The sequence below is a fragment of the Homalodisca vitripennis genome, chromosome 4, assembly GCF_021130785.1.
Source record: "Homalodisca vitripennis isolate AUS2020 chromosome 4, UT_GWSS_2.1, whole genome shotgun sequence".
Lineage (NCBI taxonomy): Eukaryota > Metazoa > Arthropoda > Insecta > Hemiptera > Cicadellidae > Homalodisca > Homalodisca vitripennis.
The window spans coordinates 79,263,372-79,278,303 of record NC_060210.1 but is presented as its reverse complement, the minus strand read 5'-3'; the positions used below and the strand labels follow the sequence as shown (position 1 = coordinate 79,278,303).

The window sequence follows — 14,932 nt, the reverse complement described above, 5'->3', positions numbered from 1 at the left end:
TGGTTAACAAAACCATTTATTTAATGTTTTGTATTAAATGTGCAGATTTAGTTAAGTCAACTGCTGCTTTGTTCAGTCAACTGTTATTATTCAGAGATAACTCAATTTTTCACAATAGAATATTCACTGATAAACAAGAAAATAAACCTCTCATGTCTCTTTTCATCTCAGATGCACAAAGAATATGAATTCAGATAAAACAGGATTTATTGATTTCACTGAGGCTTTAAATCGGGAGAATGTACTGAAGTTCATGTAACCTTCCACTAACATTCAGTCTGTATATGGTCATTAATACCCTTATCAATACTAAATCTCATATCATAAAACTGCAAAATATATTTACATGTTACTGTTGTAATGGTATATCAGAAAATAGTTTCGTTATTGTTAAATGAATATTATAAAAGTTGAAAAGAATTATTAGAATAAAGAAAGAAAAGTTGATGAATTGTTAATCAGAACGCCGTACTTACACTGTTAATAACCTTGTTACCCAAGAGTCACGTTTTGAACATGAATTACAACACCGAGTGATGAAACACATGTAATAAAAACTTGGTGAGACAAACAAGCCCTTGTATAAAAGCAACCACAACGTGATTTGTCAAGGGAAATAATTAACTCTGCTTGTAGAGATTCATCTTGTTGTAACCAGATTGTGTTAATTTGTATTTAACATTGTAACCAGATTGTGTTAATTTGAATAACTATCTCATAAAGATGCTGTTCCATTGTTAATCAACTTTAAACTGGATACAGCGTTTGAGACCGGATCTTCTTGACAAATGTTTCAAGTTAGAAAGAGCAGTTATAAACAAGTACTGTTATTTGGTTAAAGAAAAATAAAATTATCTCATTCAGATTTTTATTTATCCAGCTTAATTTAATTTTGGAAGGTATGAAACATGTAAAAGGACCGAATTTATTTTGCTCTGCCTGCCTATAGTATATGTTGAGAAATAGCTTTAATGTATTACTACAGGGACTAATTTTACAGCACACAAGTCTGTTCCTCTCACAATCGGATACCAAATGTTCTATTCTACTTATCTACACTAACTTGTATGATGGTTAAAAAAATATTCATAAGTGCAAGTTGTTTAACAAGTAGTAAATCATAAATTTTACTATTAAAAATTGTGTGACTAGAGAACACCTCCTAGTGCACTTTTGGCCACACCATTACTCTACCAGTGCAGTCATGTTTAGTAAATTGTGTGACTAGAGAACACCTCCTAGTGCACTGTTGGCCACACCATTACTCTACCAGTGCAGTCATGTTTAGTAAATTGTGTGACTAGAGAACACCTCCTAGTGCACTGTTGGCCACACCATTACTCTACCAGTGCAGTCATGTGTAGTAAATTGTGTGACTAGAGAACACCTCCTAGTGCACTGTTGGCCACACCATTACTCTACCAGTGCAGTCATGTGTAGTAAATTGTGTGACTAGAGAACACCTCCTAGTACACTTTTGGCCACTGTGCACTAGAGAACAACTCCTAGTGCACTGTTGGCCACACCATTACTCTACCAGTGCAGTCATGTGTAGTAAATTGTGTGTGACTAGAGAACAACTCCTAGTGCACTGTTGGCCACACCATTACTCTACCAGTGCAGTCATGTGTAGTAAATTGTGTGACTAGAGAACACCTCCTAGTGCACTGTTGGCCACACCATTACTCTACCAGTGCAGTCATGTTTAGTAAATTGTGTGACTAGAGAACCCCTCCTAGTGTACTGCTGGCCACACCATTACTCTACCAGTGCAGTCATGTTTAATAAATTGTGTGACTAGAGAACACCTCCTAGTGCACTGTTGGCCACACCATTACTCTACCAGTGCAGTCATGTATAGTAAATTGTGAGACTAGAGAACACCTCCTAGTGCACTGTTGGCCACACCATTACTCTACCAGTGCAGTCATGTTTAGTAAATTGTGTGACTAGAGAACACCTCCTAGTGTACTGCTGGCCACACCATTACTCTACCAGTGCAGTCATGTTTAATAAATTGTGTGACTAGAGAACACCTCCTAGTGCACTGTTGGCCACACCATTACTCTACCAGTGCAGTCATGTATAGTAAATTGTGAGACTAGAGAACACCTCCTAGTGCACTGTTGGCCACACCACTACTCTACCAGTGCAGTCATGTTTAGTAAATTGCTCTGACTAGCACAGAAGTCACTAATGATTTCTTCTTCACATTTATCTAGAATATCTGGCCATTAAAAAAAATCTTTTTTGTATTCAATGTTGTTGCTAAGGAACGTAATAAAGATCCAATCCGAGAGGACATGTTTTAAAAAGACCATCCCAAGTACAAATGATTAATGAGATATTGGATGTTTCAAACACGTTAATAAATGTTTTGTATGTTCATTATTTAAATTTTAAATAATTGTTATACATTCGTTAATATATGGTCAAAACTGTATATTCAAGACAGCAGCACAATCAGTAAAGGTCTGTAGATGCAAGTCATATTGTAGACGATTAGATGATATATTGCATTAATTGATTCATCAAACTTAAGTTTAAAACATAACATAACTATCTAAAAATTACTTTCATGTGCTTATAGTATCTCCGAAGAGATTACTCATCATTTTCACAATGTAGAAAACTAAATGTTGATAGTAAGACAAATGAACTAAAAGTTGCTAACAGACAGAAATTTAGTGTCATCAAAAAACTGTTTCACTAAGAGAGAAGATGGATCTCTCTCTCACACGTGTCAATGTCAACATTATGTAACTACAAGGAAATACACTTCTAAAGACATGCTTTAGCCCTCAGCAATTTCTAGATTCTAAGTTTGTTTCAAGTTACATTCACTTGTTCACCTTTTATCACACAGTTTATTTTCTTAGTTGAAGATGTACCAGTATTATTTTAACATGAGAATTAATTGTAAAACTTAATTTGGTAAATGCCAACGTTAGAATAATAATAGGCATTTTAATAGACTAATTGTTTGAAAGAAATCCTTCTTAACTTAGTGTATTAATAAAACGGATTAAAATAAAAGAGCATGCTGTACAAGAAAAATTTTGATTTAATTTACTCTCTGTAAAAACCACATATGTGTATTCATTTTCACTTTGCTTATTTGTCAAATTTTGACATTTTAGTATTTTTAATCACAACAAATATTTATTGCCTATTAAATAATCATTTCATAGAACTGTAAATTAATACAAAAAGGTAAACAATCTTTTTTATTATATCAATTTATTTTATAGATTAATAACTGACTTAATAAGTTGGTGAAGGGGCTAACAGTTGAGAAGAGTTACACAGAAATGACACATAAAAATTTTACTTAGTCCAAAATTGATGTGCTGTTCTTATTGGAATGAGAATCACAAAGCAGACTTATCTCCACTACATTGTCACAGAAGCTCCTCCTGAATATTTGGTGTATATGTGTTTACGAAGTCTGATGTTACTCAGTACATGTTTTATAAAAATATAACGAATTTGTAAAGCAAAAGAACACGAGTATATGATGTGAGTCAGCTAAGCAAATATCAGATTTACTTTGTAGAGAACATGAGAGACAAACACGGCTGTTACAGTATTTGAAGTGATCAAAAATGTAAAAATCCTCAAAGATGCCTCAATGTATTACAACTTATAATATCCAAATAATAAATTATTGTATGTTTCTTTTATCATTTGTTGTAATTCACTTTATAGTAAGCGAACCTTTCAAAAATAAACTATAAATGTTTTTTTTTTATTATTGGATATGAGTTTAATATTCACATTCTATGTTATTGTAGTGTAACATGTGAAGAAATAAATAAATATATAGGTTAGTTTATACAGCCTACTCCATAATACCATAAACGTCCTACCTTACTTAATAATAATCTCATAAATAAAAACTTAATTATCCTTACCTTTTGAAAAGATGTAATTTTAACCTAACTGTTGTTTTTTTATAAAATAACAAGCTTAAGGGATAAAAATGGACAGAAAATTGCCTTTTATAAGCATGTACTGACAAATACTGGACATACACTGACATAGTCAGAGACTATTGCATTAAAATGTTTTAAGGCAAAAAATGTGTCTCGAATCTTCTGTAAGAATATGTAGTAGTACTTATTTGTTTAAGCTAAAACACAAAAATGTAATACATTTGTAGCAATCGTAAGCACTAATTTTTTTGTTTTAAGTGTATAAACAATAAGGATCATCAATTTACTTGAAGTATTCTCAAAAATATGAACCCACAACGTTAGTGAATAAAAACATTTTGCCTTTCAAAAACGAAGCGCATACGTTATGCCAAGATTTAATCTGGCGCAGTATATCTTACTCATGTCAGACTAAAAGGGTGGAAAGAGGGGAAGGGAGAGAAGATAACACAACTTAAAATGTGAGTGAGAAAATGAACCCTTTGGCTTGAGGATTGCTAGTTTTTCAAACCATCAATCTTATCTCTATAGCGTGCACAATATAATGTATATTGATTTATGGCTTAAACAATATTTAGGTTACCTTAATATTTAAATATATATATTTAAGTGTAATATTACACTCTAGCAAGAAGTTTTAGGATTTCTCTCAGTACTTTTAATCTTAATACTGCTATTTAAGAAAATAAAACTTAAATCATGAAACTTATGCTATAAAGATTTCCTTCCACCGAAAGTACTTCTGACAATACTAAAATCTGCTAATTTACATGGCAAAATTAAATAAACAAAACAGTGATTATAATACAACAAACTAGAGTCATTAATAAACACTACTAATACTTTATTCAATACACAATACAATAATTTAAAACTATCTAAAGTATGTTTTCGATCTGCTTCAATTTAAAATATGAGACAAAAAGCAAAATAAGTGTTTTAAAAAATTTTGCTCGTAATTTCTTATGCTTATTAGACTTTCCTCCCTTTAGTCAAACAGTGTATTTTATTCACATGTAGAAGAAGTATTTCTAAATAATTTCAAATTTTAATTTTTAAGATTGATCATAATGGTAAAGTGTATCGATCTTATCAAAGGCAAGGAAACCATTAACATTAATAAATCCCCATTTTACAAGGGAAGTAATAAAATAAATGTGTTGATGAATGTTCCAGAGATATTAAGGGTGTAGAATGCTCACAAAGAGAGAATTAACAGGCAGACATACAAGAGACACATTTCATCACTACACTACAATTTACTGACAAAGTTGTTCTTTAATCAAGTCTAAATTAATCCCGTGTATTTTCACCATTTACTCTAAGCTTGACGCATTTAACGTTAATCATAATTTGACTTAATATACAACAAACTTTAGTTTTATTAATCTCACTGTTTAAATATCTAGGATTGAATATTGTACAATTTCAGTATTTTTATCTCCAAAAACAAAATAAGTTAAGATTTTCAGATGTTAAAAATAATGAAGTATGGTTCTAAAATAAAAGTGAGAGGATTGTTTAATTTTTTAATAAATTATTATCAGAAACTAGTCATAATACAGGGAAATTGTTAGTCAGATTTGGTTGATTCTTGAAAGGTTAAATATATTTTGATTGTATCACTATGTATAAATCAAATTATTGATAGAGAGTACACTCCCCGCCTGTAAATATTATCAATATTTTACTTTTAGGTACATTTTGACCGTTAGAATATCCTACCTTAAGTTGCATTTCTTCCCATATTGCTCCCATATAAAATGCAGAAATTTAAGAATCAATTGCATTAACTATTGAAGTACCTGTGACTCCAGTCAAGATTTAATCTCTATAATTGGTTTATGAAATTTTCAACTCATCAATAAAGAGGTTCTACTTTATTGATTACTTTCCAGTCGGGGCTCCTTGTACCCTTTTCCTCTACACTGTTCGGCATTTCATATGTGTTCTTCATTCTGCACCACAGAATCATCATCAGTTTTGTATCTAACAGTAGCCTACCTGTCCAAGGTATAGTTAGTTCTCTCATGGCCACCAGATTTTCCTTCAAACTGGTAACAGTTCAAAAATAACTGTATACCTGTGCTACTAAAGTCTGCAATGTTTTGTTACGATAGAGTTTTTAAATCCTCTCTCTCAATATTCTGTAAGCTATTACCCATGGCTTTACATGCCATTTCCCACAGTATAGCAGCGAGATTGAAGGGAACCTTTTTAATACTTTATCCTCTATATTCCCAAATTAAATGTTAGTATGATTGGACGATATTCCTGTTTTCATAACTACTTCCAAATATGAATGGCTGTCCTGCTGTTTGCTTATTACTGTACACCTGTGAAGTAACATAAATATGTTAGTTGCTATTGAATCGTTTTAACTAATGAGCCCTGTGCTCTATGTCATACATCTTGAATACCCTAATGCTGTTTTCTTTGTAAAAGAAGCCAATATAATGAAGTGCAGTTTTCCAATACACATAATAGCTACACTGCTTACAGTTCAAAAGTACTTTAAACATACAGTTTGTCCCAAGGATAACCTACAATCCCAATTCCAAGTCTAATAACCCTGTATTTCTGTTGATTGGTGTATTTATCTATGTATACATTGCGTGTTGAAAAAATTACAATGTAAATCTAGAGAAATCATTTAAACATCAGAATCAGAATCATTTTATTGTCGTCCAACAATTACAAAATTGTATTGACAAAGTCAAATATGATATTAAAAATATCACTAAGTAGGCCTACAGAGCCTAAAATAAATACAATCTATATCTATGTTAAAAGTTTAAAATTGTAAGTCACTAAAATTAGCATAAAAAATCTCATCTACAGAATAAAATGTTTTTCTCTTGAGCCACTCTGCAACAACATTCTTAAACCTACCAACAGAAATTGATCTTGCACTTAATGGTAACTTATTGAATAGCCTAGCTCCGGTTATTGCATAGTTCTGTTGAGTTTTACTTAACCTAGCATATTGCACATCAATTGTATTTTTAATTCTAGTGTTGTGTTCATGGTTAAAGCTTCTAAGATTGAAAGAGTCGAGATTTTCCTTAACAAAAACTAAACTGTGTAATATATATATACATGGAAGCGTAAGTATACCCAGTTCTTCAAAAAATGGCCTACAGGACTCATTGTCGCTAATTCCTACTATGCAGCGTATGGCTTTCTTTTGCCACTTAAACACAGTCTTGGCTCCACTAGAGTTGCCCCACAGTAAAACCCCATACAGAAGGTGTACATTAAAGAAAGCGTAATATGCACTAATGACAAGATTAAGACTTGTATACAATTTTAGTTTTTTTAGTAGAAATATTACTCTTGCCAATCTAATACATAAATGGTTTGTATGGATTCCCCAGCTAAGCTTTGAGTCTAAATTGATACCAAGTAGTTTTACAGACTTATTTACAGAATTACGTAAACTAAAGACAATTTCCTCGGTCTTGTTATTATTCACAGTTAATTTATTAGCAGAGAACCAGAGATAGGACCTTTCCCTCATATAGCCCATAACGACATCATTTAATTTTGAGTCTCTGTCTGATGATAACAGAGTAGTAGTATCATCAGCATACAAGACAACCTTACCAGGGACAAATTTAGGGAGATCATATGTTATTTTAATAAAATCAAACATGGTTTACCAAGAATTCAAATCCAAGTTATGATTATCAAAATCACTATTTAAAATATTACTGACCTAACCACATTAAATGGGTACACTCCTATGACTGCTCTACCAAGGTATAGTCTATGGTAAAATAGAGTGTACTCTGAGAATGTAAGATCTCCACTGTAAACTTTTAAACCTCATTATCCTACTGACCACAGATCACTGGGCTAGAGGTGTGTTGGGAGGAATGCAACACTGTACTGGGCACCTCTGTCCTAAGAATACCTGTTACTACAAACAACAAGTACCGTACTTGTTATAGTGTAAATCGGAATATGTAACTTTTTAGGAGAACTCAGTAACTATTTTTTCTTTACTGTAACAATAGAATAATATTCTTGTGGTTATGTTTTTAAACAATACTTTGTTTATAAAAACTATTTTGTACAGATATCTCAGTATCAATGGCTAATTGGAAGATGTGCTAGCTGTTCATAACTGAATAACTTGTATCAGAAATACTCTGTATTCAATATGATTGGATACTAAATACTTTTTCTGGGCTATCGGTAATGTAATGTAGTAATGGAATTAATGGGAAATACTCACTAGTACTTTATAATCATTAATGGACAGTACCTGTTCAATATTTGTGGAGTGCTGCTAGTAACTGTTTAACTCGTAACAGAAGTACTTTATATTTATTATGACTTATATTGGATACAAAACATCCTGTGTTTACAGCTATAATGGAGAGTAGTTACAGTACTTTGTAACTGATATTTGTAACCACTACTGGTGAGTACCTTCACTGGCTGTAATGGATACTGAGAGGACTCTTTTTACTGTACATCACTACAACTGTGTTTATTGACTATTTTGTCCCATACACAGATTATACATTATAGGCAGATGTATAGTTAATAAAACTAAAAAGAATTCCACATAGTATTTCAAGTAGTCGATTACAATTTTTTCTACTAACTATAATTATTTAAAGTAGTGATCATTTATATTCTCTTTTAGTAATAATGAGTGTTCTTACATTCATCGATAACTCAATAATTTAAAAACATGGGGAAAATATGTTTAAATTAAGATATCTTACTATAACAAAAAAACAATAAAGCAAGATCCTGAAGTCACTTTAATGACTGTAAAATCAGCTGTAACCCTCTGTAGGCGTATTTAAATTAAGATCTTATAAATTAAAGATCTAGTCTTACTAAAAATATGTCCACATAACATTGGAGATCGGATGTTTACAGAAAAATGAGCTGAATATGTTATGTAATTAAAAGGTATTAGTTACAGTAGAATTCCTTAAGTCCAGTCTCGGTTGGTTCACCGATGATGGATTAGGCTTGCAACCAGATTATCGGTTACACAGCAAAAATGAAAGACGATCAACTGATGATATACCCACTTTGACTTAAGATATTCAGTGTTTTGAATGTACACCAGTTCCTACTCGCATTTACAAATACAGGCTTTTAAAAAGGAACATTATAATTTCACACTGTTGAAGACTGAGGAGATAAGAATAGTACAAATAGCAAATGTAACTAACTCACCGCAACCATGTCCTCAATGGCTTGTGTAGCCTTGGAGCCCAACATCACCATTCCCATAGCAATACCAGCAGCCTCTCCTGTCACCGCATCGTCTTGGTACAGGTTAAACTTGAGCTGCTCGTACACGTCCTGTCTGTGTGTGCCCATGGCCGCCAGCCCCAGACCCAGACAGCCCCCGTGTCTCACCATCTGCAGATAATATATGTGCCTGTTACTGTACAGTTCACTGCATGTAAACAAAAATACAATGTTCCGTGTCTGTTTAGTTCAGCTTGATTTACAGAAAAACGACCTTCACAAGTAAATCATTTATCTGCAACGAATTAATATGCATATTAGTAGTAAGGAAGACAATACAGAGCTTAGTGGGTAAGAGAATAGAGAGAACAGGAGATATTTATTAAATAACTATTTTCGTGTTTTCCATATATAATTGGTGTGATGTAGACTTATAACTTGATTTTTATTAATGGAACTCAATTTATAAACGTAATTCGTTGTGTGACATATTTTTTCTTGCTTTCAAAAATTTTCTGTAGCCAACATTTTCTAATCCTAATGTTATGTTGCCTAAGGCATTATCTACTATCTAGAGCCTAGTTTGAATTCCTGCATATTATACAACTAATTTCTACGATATAATTTTCATCTACATACTATCCACCAAAATACAAAGTGCCTGTTTTTCAGCCCTCAAGTCGACTTCACCTGATATATGATCTATATAGATGGAACAATAGTTTAAGAGATTTACACTTAATTAATTCTTACTTACACAGCATATGGTTAAGTAGTTTTCCTTGGTTTTAAAATATGTTTGATGATTTTCATCAAAGATTATGATTTAGCATTCAATTTGGAGCACATTAAAGTGTGTGTTAAATACTCTTCAAACAGCATCTTAGGAAAAATTTAATGATTACAATAATGCAATATTTTAACGTAAAATATACTAAATTTCAAACATTTAATAATAAATTCAATAATTAATTGAGTAATATTAATTGTTTAAGAGTAACTTTCGGCAATTCTGAAATATTAGAAAACATGAAAATTTCATAAAAGTTTATTCAATTGATAAACTTAGAACATGTGTAATATGCAGAGAATTATAAAACAGCCATGGGAAATTCTGTTCTGGAAGCCTGACATCATGATACTTCATACATAAAAAGCTTTTTGTTGGTTTCATTCTTAATACAATAAGATTATAACTGTAATAGTTGTTATGCAGACAATTGTTTAACACCTTCACTGCCACATGAGATACGTGCTGACTTTAGGATAGGTAGAGTAGTAGTGAAGTGCATCCACTGCAGTCAATGTTTTAAACTATGGTCAATCTCCTGCTACATAGTATGTTGTTAACACCTTCACTGCCACATGAGATACGTGCTGACTTTAGGATAGGTAGAGTAGTAGTGAAGTGCATCCACTGCAGTCAATGTGATAAACTATGATCAATCTCAAGCTACATAATATGTTGTTAACTCCTTCACTGCCACATGAGATACGTGCTGACTTTAGGATAGGTAGAGTAGTAGTGAAGTGCATCCACTGCAGTCAATGTGTTAAACTATGATCAATCTCAAGCTACATAATATGTTGTTAACACCTTCACTGCCACATGAGATACGTGCTGCCTTTAGGATAGGTAGAGTAGTAGTGAAGTGCATCCACTGCAGTCAATGTGTTAAACTATGGTCAATCTCCTGCTACATAGTATGTTGTTAACACCTTCACTGCCACATGAGATACGTGCTGACTTTAGGATAGGTAGAGTAGTAGTGAAGTGCATCCACTGCAGTCAATGTGTTAAACTATGATCAATCTCAAGCTACATAATATGTTGTTAACTCCTTCACTGCGACATGAGATACGTGCTGACTTTAGGATAGGTAGAGTAGTAGTGAAGTGCATCCACTGCAGTCAATGTTTTAAACTATGATCAATCTCAAGCTACATAATATGTTGTTAACACCTTCACTGCCACATGAGATACGTGCTGACTTTAGGATAGGTAGAGTAGTAGTGAAGTGCATCCACTGCAGTCAATGTGTTAAACTATGGTCAATCTCCTGCTACATAGTATGTTGTTAACACCTTCACTGCCACATGAGATACGTGCTGACTTTAGGATAGGTAGAGTAGTAGTGAAGTGCATCCACTGCAGTCAATGTGTTAAACTATGATCAATCTCAAGCTACATAATATGTTGTTAACACCTTCACTGCCACATGAGATACGTGCTGACTTTAGGATAGGTAGAGTAGTAGTGAAGTGCATCCACTGCAGTCAATGTTTTAAACTATGATCAATCTCAAGCTACATAATATGTTGTTAACACCTTCACTGCGACACGAGATACGTGCTGACTTTAGGATAGGTAGAGTAGTAGTGAAGTGCATCCACTGCAGTCAATGTGTTAAACTATGATCAATCTCAAGCTACATAATATGTTGTTAACACCTTCACTGCCACATGAGATACGTGCTGACTTTAGGATAGGTAGAGTAGTAGTGAAGTGCATCCACTGCAGTCAATGTGTTAAACTATGATCAATCTCAAGCTACATAATATGTTGTTAACACCTTCACTGCCACATGAGATACGTGCTGACTTTAGGATAGGTAGAGTAGTAGTGAAGTGCATCCACTGCAGTCAATGTGTTAAACTATGATCAATCTCAAGCTACATAATATGTTGTTAACACCTTCACTGCCACATGAGATACGTGCTGACTTTAGGATAGGTAGAGTAGTAGTGAAGTGCATCCACTGCAGTCAATGTGTTAAACTATGATCAATCTCAAGCTACATAATATGTTGTTAACACCTTCACTGCCACATGAGATACGTGCTGACTTTAGGATAGGTAGAGTAGTAGTGAAGTGCATCCACTGCAGTCAATGTGTTAAACTATGATCAATCTCAAGCTACATAATATGTTGTTAACACCTTCACTGCGACACGAGATACGTGCTGACTTTAGGATAGGTAGAGTAGTAGTGAAGTGCATCCACTGCAGTCAATGTTTTAAACTATGATCAATCTCAAGCTACATAATATGTTGTTAACACCTTCACTGCCACATGAGATACGTGCTGACTTTAGGATAGGTAGAGTAGTAGTGAAGTGCATCCACTGCAGTCAATGTTTTAAACTATGATCAATCTCAAGCTACATAATATGTTGTTAACACCTTCACTGCCACATGAGATACGTGCTGACTTTAGGATAGGTAGAGTAGTAGTGAAGTGCATCCACTGCAGTCAATGTGTTAAACTATGATCAATCTCAAGCTACATAATATGTTGTTAACACCTTCACTGCCACATGAGATACGTGCTGACTTTAGGATAGGTAGAGTAGTAGTGAAGTGCATCCACTGCAGTCAATGTTTTAAACTATGATCAATCTCAAGCTACATAATATGTTGTTAACACCTTCACTGCGACACGAGATACGTGCTGACTTTAGAAGAGGTAGAGTAGTAGTGAGGTGCATCCACTGCAGTCAATGTTTTAAACTATGTTAAATCTCAAGCTACATAATATGTTGTTAACACCTTCACTGCGACACGAGATACGTGCTGACTTTAGAAGAGGTAGAGTAGTAGTGAGGTGCATCCACTGCAGTCAATGTGTTAACCCTTTAAGTGGCAAGCGCCGTCTGAGACGTACGATTTACGCCGCCGCAAAGTGGCAAGCGCCGTCACAGCCATCGCTTCACATTTAAGGCTGTTGCTCCGCAACCGTCCATTATTTTTAGGCCTAGTTTGAACTATCGTATTCTCCATGAAATTCTCTATACAAATCATATAGTATAGTGTGTATTCATGTTACTAATGTTTGCTGGCTTAAATGAATCCAACAGTTTTCTTTTGACCTGGCGGCAGAGGAGAGATCAGCTGTCTACTCGTCTCGTCACTGTTTTGTTTGGCGGCTTTGCGTACTGTTATTGTCAGTATCGTGTTGTTTGTGTTACCGGTAAATGTTTAGGTTTTTTGTTCGTCATGGAAAATGTTGGTTCTAGTGATATTCTTGAATTATTGCAAGAGGAAACTATTAGTTCTGACGAGGAAAGTGATGTGCCCGCTGATGAAATACCGGATAATGTTTCGTTGCGAGATATTTCGTCAAGCAGTGAAGACGAAAACCAACTTAGTGATGAAGATTTAAGTGCATCTGACTCTGAAACCCCCCTTGTACATAGACTTCCACAACTATGACCGCTTACTTGGATCCACGTACTTCCACCCGAGCCAGACAGAAATATTGAAGCTGAGTTCAGCGTAAGAAACCCTGGTATCAAAAACTGTCCTGCCAGTAACTCTAGGCCTGTAGAATATTTTTACCTTTTCTTTACTAACTACCTATGGAAGCTGATAACAAACGAAACTAACTTTTATGCTGCAAAAACTATGAGAGACAAAAGAAATTCTGGTGAGCTTAGACGATTTTCTAGGATGAAAGAATGGGTTAACCTCATAGAAAATGAAATAAAAACCTTTATAGCATTGATACTAAATATGGGACTAGTAAGGCAAAAAAATATAGTAGATTACTGGAGTACCAAAAGTAATAGATACCATTTTTTCCCAAGAACATGACTCTGAGAAAATTTCAACTTATTAGCTCTATGTTTCATGTAAGCCGCTCTCAAAATGTACAACGTAGTGATCCAAATTTTGATCCATGGAATAAAATTAGAACATTTTATGATTATTTCAATTTAAAACTAAAAGAGCATTTTGTACCTGGGCAAAATCTTGCAATAGACGAGTCCCTCATAGCTATGAAAAACCGTTGTGTATTTATAATGTACATGCCGAATAAAAAACATGCCCGGTACGGGATAAAAAAATTTGAGATGTGTGATAGCAACACAAATTATGTTTTGAATGTGGCATTGTACACTGGAAAAGACTTTTTAACACAAAATCCAGGCCCATTTACACAAAAAGTTGTGATTGACCAGTTAACTTCTTGTAGCCTTCTAAATAAAGGTCATCATGTTTTTACAGATAATTACTACACCAAACTCCCACTGGCCCGTGAATTACTAAGTAAGAAAACATTTTTGACTGGAACAATAAATAAGAATTCTAAAGAATTGTGTAAGAATATCATTGCTGCTCAGTTGGGGGAGCAAGAAAGTATTTACTATAGGCAAGGTGAAATTTTGCTTGTAAAATACAAACAAAAAAAATCTAGGAAACCTGTATATTTATTGACAACTGGCTGTCACGCTGAAAATAAATTAATTACCAGCAAAAGTGGACTGCAAGCAGTAAAACCAGTTGTTATAAATAAATACAACTTAAAAATGGGCGCTGTGGACAGCAGTGACAAGAGTATTTATCACCTTTCTTGCGCAAGACAAAGCAAGAAGTATTGGAAAAATATATTTTTCAATATGCTTGACATTGCGATTTTCAATGCCTACATATTGTATTTCCAAAACTCAGACAAGCCTATGGCAAGAGATGATTTTGTAGATTCAGTGGTTCAAGAATTAGTAAGAAAAGAAACCATTCCTGACACTTTAGTTGCAGGTCCACACCAAGTAGGACCTAGTAAAAACCATGCAATTGTTCATTTAGAAGGAAAAAAAGAAAGGGTTTGCGTAATTTGCGCAAAAGACCCTACAGTGAAGAGAAAGAAAAGTGTATACTGGTGCCCAGGCTGCAACTGTGGCATTCATCCACTGTGCTATGACAAACTAAGCCACTATTATAGGCCCTACACTACTGGGAGGAAAAGACAAGCCCCTTCTAGTGACTCGGAGTAA

General features: G+C 33.9%; 1 protein-coding gene and 1 long non-coding RNA gene across 2 annotated transcripts in view; one reads left to right on the top strand and one right to left on the bottom strand.

The window, feature by feature from the left end:
• Positions 1–14,932, bottom strand: part of LOC124359608 (26S proteasome non-ATPase regulatory subunit 1) — a 251,882-nt gene that overhangs the window by 218,637 nt on the left and 18,313 nt on the right. Inside the window, exon 9 of the mRNA XM_046812494.1 lies at positions 9,141–9,329. Coding sequence (XP_046668450.1) covers positions 9,141–9,329 — 189 coding nt within the window. The remainder of the gene's footprint in view (positions 1–9,140; positions 9,330–14,932) is intronic.
• Positions 2,295–3,681, top strand: LOC124359610. Its single transcript, XR_006922164.1, has 2 exons — positions 2,295–2,472; positions 3,252–3,681. It is a non-coding gene; the product is annotated as an uncharacterized LOC124359610 (long non-coding RNA).